This window comes from Manduca sexta, chromosome 26 (assembly GCF_014839805.1).
Source record: "Manduca sexta isolate Smith_Timp_Sample1 chromosome 26, JHU_Msex_v1.0, whole genome shotgun sequence".
In the NCBI taxonomy this organism is placed as follows: Eukaryota; Metazoa; Arthropoda; class Insecta; order Lepidoptera; family Sphingidae; genus Manduca; species Manduca sexta.
The window spans coordinates 930,819-946,086 of NC_051140.1; the positions used below are offsets into that span (position 1 = coordinate 930,819).

At 36.6% G+C, this 15,268-nt stretch overlaps 1 protein-coding gene across 4 annotated transcripts in view; it reads right to left on the reverse strand.

Annotated features, from left to right (window-relative positions):
• The window catches only part of LOC115447148 (protein hu-li tai shao), a 116,766-nt gene that overhangs the window by 29,941 nt on the left and 71,557 nt on the right, over positions 1–15,268 (reverse strand). Inside the window, exons 11-19 of one of the 4 annotated variants that reach the window (XR_005113083.1) lie at positions 14,901–15,021; positions 12,251–12,274; positions 8,985–9,095; positions 8,288–8,419; positions 7,954–8,116; positions 6,766–6,861; positions 5,588–5,659; positions 4,270–4,323; positions 2,155–2,279 (exon numbers count right to left, since the gene is read on the reverse strand). Coding sequence is in view for 3 of the 4 variants with exons in the window: in XM_030174106.2 (XP_030029966.2) it covers positions 4,270–4,323; positions 5,588–5,659; positions 6,766–6,861; positions 7,954–8,116; positions 8,288–8,419; positions 8,985–9,095; positions 12,251–12,274; positions 14,901–15,021 (773 nt within the window). In the remaining variant the exon portion in view is untranslated. The remainder of the gene's footprint in view (positions 1–2,154; positions 2,280–4,269; positions 4,324–5,587; positions 5,660–6,765; positions 6,862–7,953; positions 8,117–8,287; positions 8,420–8,984; positions 9,096–12,250; positions 12,275–14,900; positions 15,022–15,268) is intronic. The other 3 variants (XM_030174106.2, XM_030174107.2, XM_030174108.2) reach the window with 3 other exon arrangements.

Consider the following 15,268-nt stretch of genomic DNA (forward strand, 5'->3'; position numbering starts at 1 on the left):
TCACCATTTGTTTGTGCAGTTTTATTTTTCATAGTACCAATGTCGGTTTTGTCTTCTAATTCACCTGTTAGTACATTTTCATAATCTTTCATAGAATTAAGAACATCTGATTCATTGGGTATTGTAGTAACAGGGGGCACACTTTTAAGAACAATTTCCGATTCCAAATCTTTCTCATCTTTATGTGATACACTGCAGGATTCATTGGAACTCTTCGACTCTTCCATAATAGGTTCTAAAGATTGTTTCAATCCACTCAACGGCGATCTCTTATTTATTTTTAGTTTACTGTAATCTTCGCAGTAGAAATTTATAGGAACAGAATAATCTCGTATATCTTTATCAACCAAGTCTTTTACGGGACTTTCGTATGCCTCCTCAAAATCTTCAGTAAAACTGTGATACTCTCCTTCTACGGATTCTATAGTTTTATTAACATCTTCTACTGTATCTAAATATTCCGCACTACTGTCTTTATCTTTGATATCTGTTGGGGTATCGACGGGCGAATCTACAGTATCCGGTTTCTTTTCAATGACAGTCTGATGCTCTGAAGAAAAGCTCTCACCTATATCGCCAATGTAATTGTCCTCATTAAACTCCTGACTATAAACAAACTCATCGACTTTCACTTTAAAACGGGCACGACCTTCTCGGAAACCCTAACTATACTTGCTTCGGACCGTACTTCATCAGAACATTTCAGTGGAATGTTTTCCATTGAAAAATAAACTAAACTTGGATTTGTTTTGTCATTTGTTGATTGAAGCAACGCGACATTTTCTGTGGTCCAGGAAACAGCTTTGGGACATGGAAATGAGCCGGTGCTGGGTCTTTTAAATAGGAATTGATGAAGCCGCTGTATGATCGAGTCCTGAAAAGCTTATTAGCTCCAGATACCTTCCGTCTAGGCAGAGATCTAGTACGATAAGCGTACTCAGACCTGGCTCGTCCGTCCCATTCTATTGAAGGGATAGACTGAAGACTGCTTGTACTGCAATTATCAACGTTATCATTTTCCAATTTAGGGATCAAATTAATGTTACATTTAAAATCTTTTTGGGTATTCTCCGCGCTAGTCTGATAATTTTTTAGTACGTTTTCGAAACTCTTTGTACGGGAATATTCGTGTAAGGTCCTATTGTAAGCGGACAAGGCTTCTTTTAGCGCATCGATTTCATCTCGAGTACCTGTAAGGCAGATAGTTAGTGCGTTTATCAAGCTACGTTAGATGGTCACGGTGCATTTTAATTCAACTCTCTATGGATTATATAGATTGTTTCAACACTTAATTGTCTCCACAGAAAGTTAAATGCAATTGTTAGCGTATGAGTTGCAGGTGATTTGAACATGCAGATATAAGACCAACAGACATAATAAAATACGAAATTGGATACATATACTACATTAAATGATAATAAAATAGTAAGTACTATACAAATTATCACTTATGTACAAATAAATATAAATTGTATACTTTATTCAGAAAATGACGATTTAAAACAAGCTTAGACACAGAATATAACGACACACTGTTCAAACTTGACGATGAATAGCGACACTAGCGTCCTAAAATATACAAACACACCTAATTATATGGCAGTGAATAAAACATATACCCAATGGTCAAATGGAAACTTAATCGAGCACTAAACTCGGTCAGGAGATGGGGAAACTCCATCATGATAGTGAAAGGACAAATACATCAAATTAAAAATTATAGAACTCCATGTTCAAAACCAAAGCCTCTCCGACGCCATCCACGACAGCCCGGCACAGCCCTACACTGCTAGACCGTTTAAAAGCCCGACAAATATCAAAAATCACTCGTAAAAGCCCTCATCCTGATCAGGTACCAGATCCTTTTTAAAACCAAAACACATACAACATATTTCGACAGCCTCAAATCCCGAAGATGGATCCCTTGGGTCCGTAGCCAAGATACCTTTCTGTTTTCGTTAATGCTAACCTTATGTATGAGAATAGACATCAGTAGACCTATCGATAGGATCATGCCCGTTGATTTTTTCTTTTTTTTTCTATTAGCATTATCGATTGGGATCTTGGCTACGGCCCCGTCACTTCTCCAAGTTCTCTGAAAATATGCTGCGCGATTTTCCATAATACTTATATAGTGTCCTTGCTCTCTGGTACCTCTAGGAAGCGCCCTGTGCACGACTATATGTTGCGCCCTGGTTGTGAAGAGTCCCTGCGGCGGCGCCTTCGACTTTGCTCGAGGAACACCTCGTCGTCGGAGAACATGTCCTCGCGACCTGGCGCTATAACACCCAGGCGGTATATCAACCCAAATTGATGGGTGGCGGTATTAAGCAAAGTTGAAGGTGATCTAATTGTATTAAAATATGAGAAAAGCCTGCTTAGGTAATACCCAAAGTTGCTTTAAGAAACAGCGTCATCTTTTGTGAGTAATCGGTATGCAGTATTATACTCCGATTGTCGGACTGTACTTTCTCCCCAATTACTTTCAAAGATCATCAGGAAGTCAATTTTTTTAGCGTTAAGTTCAAGGGCTATGATGACAATCTACCATTAGCTGACAAACTTACTCCATTGATCTTACAATAAAAATGTTCTTAGACAAACATAGAACAAGAGTGAACGTTCAAAAAGATTGAAGAAGGACAGCCAGAAGTAATCAAGCGGTCTTCATTTGATTGCAATAACATATGCTATTTTTATGGTCCATACTATGTAAAATTGGAATGCCTTTAGCACCAGTGGGATAAATGGTTTGCCATCTTTTATAAAATGATTTACACGATGAAAAACCGTATCTAAATATTTCTCGGAAGAGTATAGTAGGAGACGCTCCGCAGTGGCCCACAAGAATGATTAAAATGGTGATTTGCTGGTGATAGACCAATAAGGTGTTAAAATCCGTCATAGTGGCACACAAAAGTGTCGCGTTCCGGGATCAGCCTGTGTACATCCTGTTCTAACAGGCCGGCATAATTGTTGACTGTCAAGGGGTAATCATCTCTCATCCGTCGATCCAACTCTACTTACCATCAGGTGCAGTGGGGACACTATACCGTAAGAAAAAAAAATGGTAAGTATAAATTTGTTTGAGAAGGTCTACCTACAAATTGCCACATAACACGACACTAGACTAGCTTGCAACTCTAATCTCGCAATTGTCTACTTCAGATATATTTAGGAGCCAATCAGGAACCCGCTAGCAATCACAACTTCAGTATACTACGTAGTATCATCTGCACGTGATACCACAGACAGTTTGAAGACATTGTAGACGATTCCACCGGAATCAAACAAGCAAACCTCACCACACATCTAGCCTATCACGCCACACCTCACCTCTGGCGGTGCGGTCACCTGCACGCATGGGCGACAGTGACATGGTGGGCCGCCGCCGAGTCCAGGAACACCTCGTCGTCGGACAGTAGGTTCGGATCTCGCGGGGGTGCTTTACATGCATATATTTTAAGTAACTCCTACGACTAACTCATTTAACAATGTTTTTATTTTTGGGACTAGTTTTAAAAAAAATGATGTAAATTTTAATTAATATTGAAAATATGGACCAAAACTTAAATGCTTTTTATACATAGATATTTAGAAGTAAGAAAATAAGAAAAAGAAAATATAATAAACAATTATTATTTCTGCACGATTTAACCCAACCTAACCTAACTATCATTAAGAACATAGGCCAAATATATCAATTATGAAACGTAGTATCACCCAGAACAGACGTTTTTGAACATAATAAAAAACTAGATAATATAGATCCATCAATAAAACCGGCTAAAAATAACATCAACCATCAAGCAAAATTTATATTTCAAATGTTATTTAATGAGTGTGTTAATTGTATCTTACAAGTTAGGTTAGGATGGGTTAGAATATAAAAACATGCCAACATGCAAAGTAGTTAGTATATTAATACATAAAATATCGTCATTTTTAACTACGCAATAATATTACATGAATTAAATTTAATATCAAATTTATAATTTGTTCAAATAACGATATGTATATAAAATTCAGGCAATAGCGAAACGGTGACAACTTCAAACAGCATTATCGTTCTACTAACATATATATTTTTTTTATTTCACACTCTAAATAATAAACGCATTGATATCTACACTTGCAAATAACTTTAATTAAACGAATATTATCCTCGCACCCCAATAACCCTGTTTTCCATTGTCACGATTTGAGTGTATTTTCAGACTTGTGTAGGTGTGTAGGTGTGTAGTGTAGTGTAGTGTGGTGTATACGAACCTCTGGTGAGATCGGCGTGCGCGCGCTCCGCGTTCAAGAAGTCGGTCGCGTCCGCTACGGACACGCCAAACTACACGTTACTCCTGCTCTACCATCGACACAGCGAAGCCAGATATCTTCCACAGAGAACTTTGACTCACATTGACTATCTATATGTACTATCTTACAAACGTATATTTGTTTAAGTTGTACAGCATTTTGTCTAGCATTGTGGAGTGACATTTAACGTCAGACTGAGACGAAATATTAACTGAGACAGATATATACGAACCCCCTTATTCAGAGACATTTTTTATGTAGGGACGGGACATTGCTGTGATAACAAGTCTGTCTCTCAGTGCTGACGGTATGGCAGCCTTCGCAGTGCGTAGACATAGGACCGTTGTGATTGGCTTATATTGAGATACAACTTCAATCTAATTGGCTATCAGATAAACAAAGGTGAAAAAACAGCACGCCGTCAGATAAATAAAGCAGAGAAACAGACTTGTTATCACAACAGTGCTCCGTCCTTAGATAAATAACCATGAATAAGGTTAGAAGTTTATTAGTGTGAGATATCAAAGTCAACACACACTAATTACTTCAAGGCGTGAGATCGTCTTTGACCAGAGTAATTAAAGGTGTCGAAAATTTAAACCCTAAAGGAAGATTATCAAGATATCTGACTTCGTCCAGCGATTACATGCATAAAAGAAAATTCTGTCAGCTGTAAAATATTGTCATGTTATGCTCTCATAGTTTGTTAACAGATGTGGTCAACCAGAATTTAACTTATAAAAATATACTTTCCAACTTTCTTAAATATTTATATTATAAACAAAAATTTTACAGCTGACCTCAAAATATTGAAAATAGAAAAAATTCAAAATGCTCACTAAATGATAAAAAAAAGGGAAAAATACATGCGAATTAAAATTAACAGGCAAAAGACAAATTCTATGAAAAATATGAAAGAAAAATCTTAAAAAACATAGTGCTATCATACTAAAACACTGTGAAGTGATAGCTCGTATCTTTATAACGATTTTTTTGGAATAAAATCCCTCCCGTAAATCATTTTAACCAGTTTTTCATGAATTGTCCTAATTCAATGGATTCTAGGCCCCTCCCTGATCTGTTTTTTCGCATTAAATATAATATGATCTCTACAGACCATTGACTAAGAGTCCTTAATGATAAATGAAAACAGACATAAAATCCCTTGACTTATTTGAGTCTAAAATTGTTAAATCCCTTGACCTATTGAATAGGTCTAATTAATATTGTTCCCTGCCCGTTCCAAGAGGTAGAATCTTAGATTTCCTGTAGTACGTACCATCGCTGAGCACGACCTCCGGCTGGCTGCGTACGGGCGCCTGCTTTGTCTCTATTCTCAGCACGCGGTGTTCTGCAAACAAACAACACTCTATTAGCCTTCATTGATGACATCTATAACACTATAATTTGACCTTTAATGCGTGACTATATCTACATTTTTTATGTGAGGCAAAGGAGCATACGGTCTTAGCTTAGCTTAGAAGCTTAAGGCGATATAATTCTATTAGTATAGGAAGGTGTTGGATATTTTTCCACTTCCCTCCATTTAATTGGGAGACAACACTATGAATTGAAAGGGTATTTTTATCTTTGATCCTAGACATTTACACAGTGGCGGCCATAAACGACGAAATGGCCCCAGGGAGCAAAAAAAAGTAAAGAGTGAAACATTTTATCATAGACCCCAACATTTCCCTTCACTGCTCTGCTCCTATTAATTGTAGCGTGATGAAGAGTATACTATAACCAGCTCAGGAGTATGAAAGATAATTGTACCAAGTTTCTTTAAAATCCGTCGGGTAGTTTTTGTTTCTATAACGGTTATACAGACAGACAGACATACAAAAATTTTACTAATTGCATTTTTGGCATCAGTATCGATCCCTAATCACCCCCTGATAGTTATTTTGGAAATATATTTCATGTACAGAATTGACCTCTCTACAGATTGATTATAAGTATAGATAAGATCGTAAGGCCCCGAGCGGTTGCCAGGTTCGCCTCCTCCTAATAGGGAACCGGACTCATTTTTGTTCTTTATTATTATCAAATATTTACGTTACATAAATTATAACACAGAAATAATTATTTAAATCCGATAAAAAATCAACAAGTTATAAGTCTTTCAATTTCGGTAGAAGGGGCAAGTAACGAGAAACAGAAAAGAGGCGCAATACCCACGTGTGACGTCATCGGGCATTACGACGCGTGCGAAAGAAAGGGATGAAGCGATATGCCCACATCGCGCCCACTTCGGCACTTAGTAATATTTGAAATATGAATTACTGGCTCATTTTTTAACCAATTTTAATGCAGTTTTCGCAGCAGGGTTTCTTTTTAGTATTATTAACCATTACATATAGAATAATGTACAAAATCAATGACAGGACGGTCCCCTATTCCTCTGCACTTGCAATAGGAAGATATGTAAGGTTGACAGTGAGAGTGGTGACTGACCGTCGCGCGACTCCTCCTCGGTCTCGGAGGGCGCGCTGGCGGGCGACGTGAACTGCGCCGCGCTGATCGCCTCCGACTCCGACAGGTCCGTGTCGTCTGCAATACACATACAATTACAAATCGTCATGCCGGATATCACTACACAGTATAAAACAAAGTCGCTTTCTCTGTCCCTATCTATGTATGCTTAAATCTTTAAAACTACGCAACGGATTTTGATGCGGTTTTTTTTAATAGATAGATTGATTCAAGAGGAAGGTTTATATGTATAATAATAACATCCATTAAATAGTGGAGAAATACTGTTATTTTGTTATGTTATACCCGTGCGAAGCCAGAGCGGGCCGCTATGTTTTTATATACAACGTTCACAGTTTTTCTGTAGTGTATTTAGTATCAGCATTGCACCCGTGCGAAGCCGGGGCGGGTCACTAGTACAATATAAAAATTAATCGCTGAATCTTTTGCTAAGCGCAAATCTCGAGAGCCACTGAACCGATTTCGCTAATTCTTTTTTTATAATATTCTTTGAAGTACGAGGATGGTTCTTTTGGAGAGAAAAAATTAAATAAATTGATTGAAAAAGTTTAGAACAACACTTTTCTATATTCCCATACAAAAGATTCGTAATATTATGTAAAAGTCAACTTGAACTTTAATACCATACCATAAAGTTTAAATGTTAGTGGACGGGTTCCGGAAAGGCGAAACAATTGAGTGACGTTAGTATCGTATAAATATTAATGTCAATATTTTTTAATGACTATTAAAAATAATTTAAAAAATCGACAGTTAGGCGGTACGAAGTTCGTCGGGTCAGCTAGTATACAATATAATTAATATACAATCCGATTCCACGACCATGATATTTAATAATTCACATTGACGTTATAATACGCTTCAGCTAAGTTAAACATATTCAAATACATATAATTTAACCTAGATACTCAACTTGTAACGCGTACCTCATAAGCGATTATCAATTTCTCATATTCATTCATGTTATTTCTAATTTGTGCATGTCGTGTTCACTTCCAGAAGGTTGCAAATATTTTGAAAGTTGTATTAAAACTTTATTTTATGAATGTTATGTGTTTGTAACCAGTTTTGTGGACCTAACAAAGAGAAAAAAATAAAAAAATAAATATCCGTCGCGACGTCTATAAGCGTCGTCAAATGTAAACTCACAGTCGTTCCCGCGGCGCTTCCTCTCCACATCGCGCTTGTACTCGTCGATCTCGTTGTCGGTGATGTGGTCGAAGGGGTTGCGCGCGTACGGCGCGCTGTACACGGTCGCGTTGTGTTGGTAGCCGCGCTGGATGATGCCCTTGGACGCCGCGCCCATCAGCACCTATGAACGTACAATCACGTCATTATCCGGCTCGAAGGACCACATTTTTTTTATTGTTTCGCGATATTACTAACACTACACCTGCATGGTATATTACTGATCCATCCTTCAGATAGAGACCACAATCCTGTAATAAGCTCTCCATCACTGATCGCCTGATGGTGCACTCACCACGTGATCGCCGGTGTGCGTGTTGACGGCGTCCTCGCCGACGAGCTTGCTGGCCTCGTCCCACGTGACGCCCTCCAGGATGTGCGACTGCGGTCCGGCGCTGATCTTCTCCGCGCGACGGTTCTCCTTGATCTGTGGTTTTGCATCGCATGATGTAGTACATTATGATGACTTAACTATGCATGTCACTAAATGTTGTGACAATGTGTATTCTTTTGATTAATTTTTTTTTTTATTATTTATAGACAAAGAACTAAATCAAAAACTTTTAATTATATCACACACAACAACACACAACATCACGCATTTTATCCCCGAAGGGGTATGCAGAGGCGCAACTATGGCACCCACTTTTCGCCAAGTGTGTTCCGTCCCATGATGTGATAGGGGGCGAGCCTATCGCCATATCGGGCACAAATTCCAGACTCCGGGCTGATACTAAGCAGAAAAACCCAAATATCACTTTGCCCGATCCGGGATTCGAACCCAGGACCTCAGAGCGCTGCCGTACCGCGCATGCAGTACAACTACGCCACCGAGGCAGTCGTATTTATATCATATAGCAAAAAACGTAAAAGGTAGCATACATTATATATGCACAAACTTCTTCACACACTGACGGCCAGACGTAAAAATCATCCAATCACAGCTAAATCTAAACTTGGGAATAAACAGGTAAACATAAAGACCATCTCACCTGCTGTTGAAGCTGCTTGAACTCCTTGGGGTTGGTGTTTTTGGGCACAAACTGTAGCGTGTCGATCTTCACCGGGGTGCTCGAGTGAGCCGGCGACCCGTCCTGGACCCACTGTATGCACCCACCACAAATCCAGCGTTGGATCCGTGACGTATCCAGGCCCGTGTCATTTTGTTGGTCATTGTGTGTGTTTTTTGTGTATAATGTGTCGATGTAGAGAAAAGAAAAAAAAAAGAAAATTAGTAAAAATGTTGCCAGCCTTGCCTTTATCTTTTATAATATACTGTGTTATAGATTTGAAGCTCAGGTGAAGGTTAGTTAGAAGGGTTACAGGCGGTTCTTTGCGATATGAATAAATAATATATATAAAAAAAAATAATCGTTGAATTTTGGCTCAAAATGCTCCTCTTTGGGTCCTGGTACCATCGAGAGTGTACAGTAAAGATTTTTAACAAGCACATACTACAGCCATTTTCCATGCATTAACACTTTGGGACCAATTTTGGAAATCTAAACAATTTAAGGGATGAGTAAAAGATTATATTTAGGTCAAATTTAAAAGTCTTATCTCAAAAAGGTTTTTTTTTTAATTTACAAACGCTTTCGAAAGAAGCCAAGCTTATCACAGTCATCATGCAATATTTTGGATTCAGTATAAGTGATTACGTGTTTTCCAAAACACCCATTTGTAAAACTGTAGTTTTGTCATTTAACAATTATTTAAAAAATTCCAAACACATTGTAATAACAATGAATAATTCCACCAGATTATTTTTCTGTTCACAAAACATCTGAACTAAAAAAATGTCTACGTCACTATGTTTTTTCCTTTTTTTGCAAACTACAAATGCCACGGAAAGGATCGCTACGTGGGAAGAAAAAAGGTAGTGCAGGAAAGTAGGTCATAGCGGCAACAGTTTTACTACGTCTTTTTCCTTTCTCTAAACTGTACAAACTCGATGTTTTTTTTATGAATAAAATTATTTTTTAACAATCTTATTCATGCCAGGGTCGTATGAAATGCTAATGACATCATTTGACGTAACATCAATATTAATAGGCTGCAAATTTAAAAACAATCCCAAAACACGTAGCCTAGAACCAGACATCCCAAAATTACAGACAAAAAGATAAGAAAAAGAAAAAAGAAAAGATGAAGTGACGTAACCTCGAAGAGATGATTAGCTCAGGTATAGACTGACAACTCGGAAGATAAACGTCACACCAAGAGTTTTGATACACTAAATATATGTAATAAATCATATTTTATTTGCAATTTATCGATTCGTGTACTATACAGAGCTCGATGTTTCGCAGTCTTAGAAAATTACAATGACACACCGAATTATTTCAACCGTTGACAAATGATTTTACACAGTAAAAATAAGTGTCCAGAGTCAAATAACATATTATTCTGTATGACTCCATAAAAAATTGCTTTTATGACAAGCTATTTAAAAATAATAAATTTATGGTAGGTCTCTCATATGTGCGAGTCCGCCTGGGTAGGTACCACCGCAATGTCTATTTCTGCCGCCAAGCAACAGTGTGTAGTCACTATTGTGTTTCGATTTGAAGGAACCACTGGACAAAATAAGACTTAACATCTCATGTCTCAGGATGGCGAGCGCAGTGGAATATCAAACAATACTTTGTAATTCAAAGTGATGGATGGTGTTTCTACTGTTTAAGAGCGGTCGTATCGCTTACCATCAGGCGAACGGCAAGCACGTCTCGTCATTCAAAGCAATAAAAAAAATGACGAATAACAAATGGTACTGGAGAAAACTGTCTTGCGAATCTAAAGGCCATTAGTAATTACTACAGCAAGGTCGAGTTGATTAACCTAGTTCCCACGCGGGCAGTTATCAATGAAGAGTTAGACGCTGGCAATATAACAGAGAATTGTGACCTGAGCTGTCCTGGATTTGTAAATAGGCCGTATAGGCCGCGGCCTATGAGCGGCAGATTTCAGAGGACGCTCACTCGATTTAATTAATCATTCATTGGAAACAAATGGAAAATTATTAAGTATTTTAGAAACCTACATACTCAAACCTACCTACATGGAGCGGCGGAAATAAAGTGGCCTATACTCATAAAAAATATAAGTCCGGCACTAGACCTGAGGATTTTGAAAATGAGACCTGAAGTTTTAGGTGCATAATATTTCCTCTTGTAATTATTTATTTACTAGAACTGTATTGACTTCTCTGCACATGATAGTGAGTGTAATGGCGTCTACATTCTTGCCGGCTTATATAACGTGTTACAACCGTTTGCAACAGACAATCCCGATCTCAATCTTCAATCCGATTCCGAGAATTAACCAATCAAAATAACTCATTTGTAATGTCAAAAATACTTCCTTTTGATTGGTCCATTTATGTAATAAATTAAAAAATAGGATCTTTTTTTAAAACTGACAGTACAAGGCATGCGTAGTATAAGGAGAAGACGCCACTACCAACATGATCTTGGTGAGAGTATCACGCAGCCTCTAACAGCCAGCCATGAACCCAATGAGTAACAAAAAAATCTTCCGTCTTTCCATCTACACAGCAAAACCCCCTAGAAATTGGAGGGAAATAGTATATTCTTCCCAAAAGCATACACTAATAATTTTATTTTGGAAAAAGAAAATACTCTAGGTTATAGCTGATTTCAAAATGTCCCGACAGAATGCCTTGCAACCTAGAACGTTACCAAGAAACCTAGTACTGATACATATTTATTTTTAATAAAGCTTCGTTACATATTCCATCACCATTAAAGCGTTATAAATGGCTTATTTTCCATTATAAGCAAAAGTCCTGTCATAGAAAGGTAATTATATTTATTGCATCTGTTTCCATCAAAGGAATGATATGTTAAATTTAAACCAATAGGATCGCACGAAATACATCGTGTTTGTTTTATGCATTTCCATTGGTTAATATTTGTTAGCGCATCTCCTGTTTGATAGAAATATTTAAAGCCATGTCTGTTGTATATTAATAAACAATTATACATTTATAATTATTTTAAATAGAAAATCTCCCTTTATGGCCTTGTAGGAATCGAACCCATTAACCATTGTTTTTTAAATAAAAAAACAACTTTAAGACCATATCTTATCTTACTAACCTTATCTTACTTAAAATACATAGAAACCTAAGCTTAAAAGCCTCACCATATAACCTACCAGAGTTGCCAGCCTTTACCAAAGTGTTATGGTTAGGAAAGAAAGAAAAAAAAAACGAAAAAAATCGTCGACAGTTATTTACCTCTTCGTTGTTAGCGTCCACCCACTGCAAAACATTATTTGATTAGTCACAATACAAAAAAATAAAACAGTTATACAACACCCTATACTTTAGTTAAAAGAACACCCTATGCTTTTAGTAAAAATCCGTCAAAAGCATTTCATTTTGTGAGAGAAGCAAGTGAAAGAGCCATATTTTCAAATATCTTTTTCAATATATTTTATTTATCGATGTTAACATATATTTCTATAAGCATAATTATTTTTAAGCCGTTTCATTTGACGGATATTTTGCAAAAACTTCAAATAGCCTCTTAAATAACAATATAAAAATAAAAAGTTGTTATAAAAAAATAAAAACAACGGTACTGACGTACAAAATATATAGAACACAAAATGATATTAAAAAATACAAAGTTTTTGCAAAACATTTCCGAAAAACTTCGACAAACACGAAAAATCTCGAATCATACACACATTAGCATAAGCGAATATACATCTATAAGAAAAAAAAAACATATATAATTTTTTTCTTTTTCGAATAAAATATCTTAATAGAAACTATTTCGATGATCGTGATTTTTTTGAAATTACAAATTAGAGTAGAAAAGAATTTTGAGCCGTTTTTGAGCGCGTTTAGCGAGGACAAAATGCTCAAAGTAATTACTTGCATAGAACAATCCTTACATCTATATTTTATTGAATTGTAAAAAAGGCACAAGACGCCCCTGGTGGTGATATTTTAAACGAATGTGTTTAGACAAGAAATAATTAGAATAATATACCTAACTGTGATGTTTTAAATAGTTTTTCAAAGTATTTAGGTACGTAAATGCGTTAAACCACTCAAATATCTAACGAGTCGACTTAGTTCCACGAGCAGCCGCCAGAGGCGTGCGCGTGCGCTCCAACCGATACGTAATAAATGCAAATAACTCTACGTGTGGTTAACGTGGGTTATACATCTACATTATAAATAATCTCTATGCTTTCACCTAATTCACTATTTATATATTTTTGTAATATGATGAAACACGAAAACAGTCGATAAGCTTACTTTTAATACACATTGGCGTAATTAAAGATGTCATTTTTGACCCCCAAACGAATTAAAATGTACCTTATATTCAGAAAGATTTTTTTTTCTTTCATCAAGGAACATACATTATTTCCTTCAATTTAAAATCATCCTGGGTACATACATTAATAAAAGGGGTCAAAATGGACCCCGGGAAAATTACGCCAGCGTTAAAAGACAACCTTAAATAGAAAATATATGGCCCATAACCCGAATGTAAAATGATGGAATGTTATAGCAGAAAAAAATGACTTCGCGACTCGGTTTCGCGTATCCGATGAAATAATGACTATTAACATGGACAATATACTAGAAAACTCTATAAAGGAAACTGACAGTAACAAATCTAACTTCGACAACGTCTAACTCCAAGTTAAACAACAGCCAAGATATAACTATTACACACTTTTCTCCGAATATCGGCTTAAAATTTATTGGAAATAATACTCGAGTATTTTTTTACTCGGTCAAGAGTAGAATTTAATTGGCTGTATAGACCTAATAACTCAAAACTAGACATAAAAAATGAGTTTTTATAGATATTGCTATTATTAACGCCTGATATACGTATTTTGCTTCAACGAGTCATTATAATCGAAAAGTCTCGAATACGCAAAACACCGAGTCATAAATCTTAGTTATATAGAATAATAAATGAGACGCAATTTTACAACAAATTTTACATCGTATAGTCGAAAGAAAGTTTAGTACTGATAAATAGAACAATATTGCAACACCATACCTTTTAAACACTCATACATTTATGTTTATTAATATCCAATCTACCTTCCTATGTTTTTTATATTTTTTATCTTGGTACAGTTAATTCCCTACTTGGTTGTAAGCATAGTGAAGTTATAATAGAACATCAAAGACAGTAACTCTTCATTCCTTCTGAAACGTTCCAAAACCTGACTGGTTAGGTCCAGCTGTTACAATTTTTCATAACTGAATATTAACTACACTATGAGTGTCATGGTTTTGTTCAATATTGTTCTATTTAAAAAAACCGTTTAATAAATTCTATAAAAAACGAAGAAAAAAAAATTACGTTTAGAACGATCCTGCTGAGATATTTATTTATATTTTAACTTGAAAAACTAGTTTTTTTTTTTCTATTTACAGCTGCACATCTATAGAAGCTTTTTGGCTCTAATTAATAATACTTTTGTTGTTATTGACCACCGCCTTCTGGTCAAGTATTTTTCACTCTCGATACAACATCAAAATCGCTAATAATATGAAAATCAATTTGTATGTAATTTGAAGCAACCTAATGATTTTGAAACACCCCTTATAAACATTCTAACCGAGTGTTTTGACAAATCTGTCTAAGTCCACGCTTATCTCCCAGAAACTAGATAAAGGTCTAACCACCATAGCCATAAAGAATGAACCCATCATTTGACGATACTATTAGCAGCAAACTTACATAAATGCATCAAATGGAAATAACCTGGGCATCAAACCCAGATCTTCACTGGCAAAACAATAAAACACTAGTCAAAACGTTTATAAGCAATCTAAAACAACAGCGACCCCAGCAGGACCGTCTGCGCGGCGCCTACTCCGCCTCGACCCTCAAGTATTCTACCTTGGTGATCTTCTTGGGGTCGGTGGTGCCGGTCTCCAGCACCTCGACCTTCTGGTACACGTTGGGCGAGTTGAGCCAGCGCGTGCGCTCGCCGGTCTTGCCCTGGCCCTTCTTCCATAACCTGACAGGATAAATACAAATTAATATATGTGCGCTATTTTCTTTCTTCCATACAAACATAGTATCACGCTTCTATCCCATAGGGGCAAGCACAGACAATGGATTGTCACTTTGCACGTGTCTAGCATACTTCTGTCGCTTCCTCCACCTTTTAATGCATACCCGCCGGTTCAGAGTAGTTTTGATCAGTACTTTATTAAGAATGTCAGATATCTGACATTCGAAGGTTCGGTGCTGTCGACCAGTAC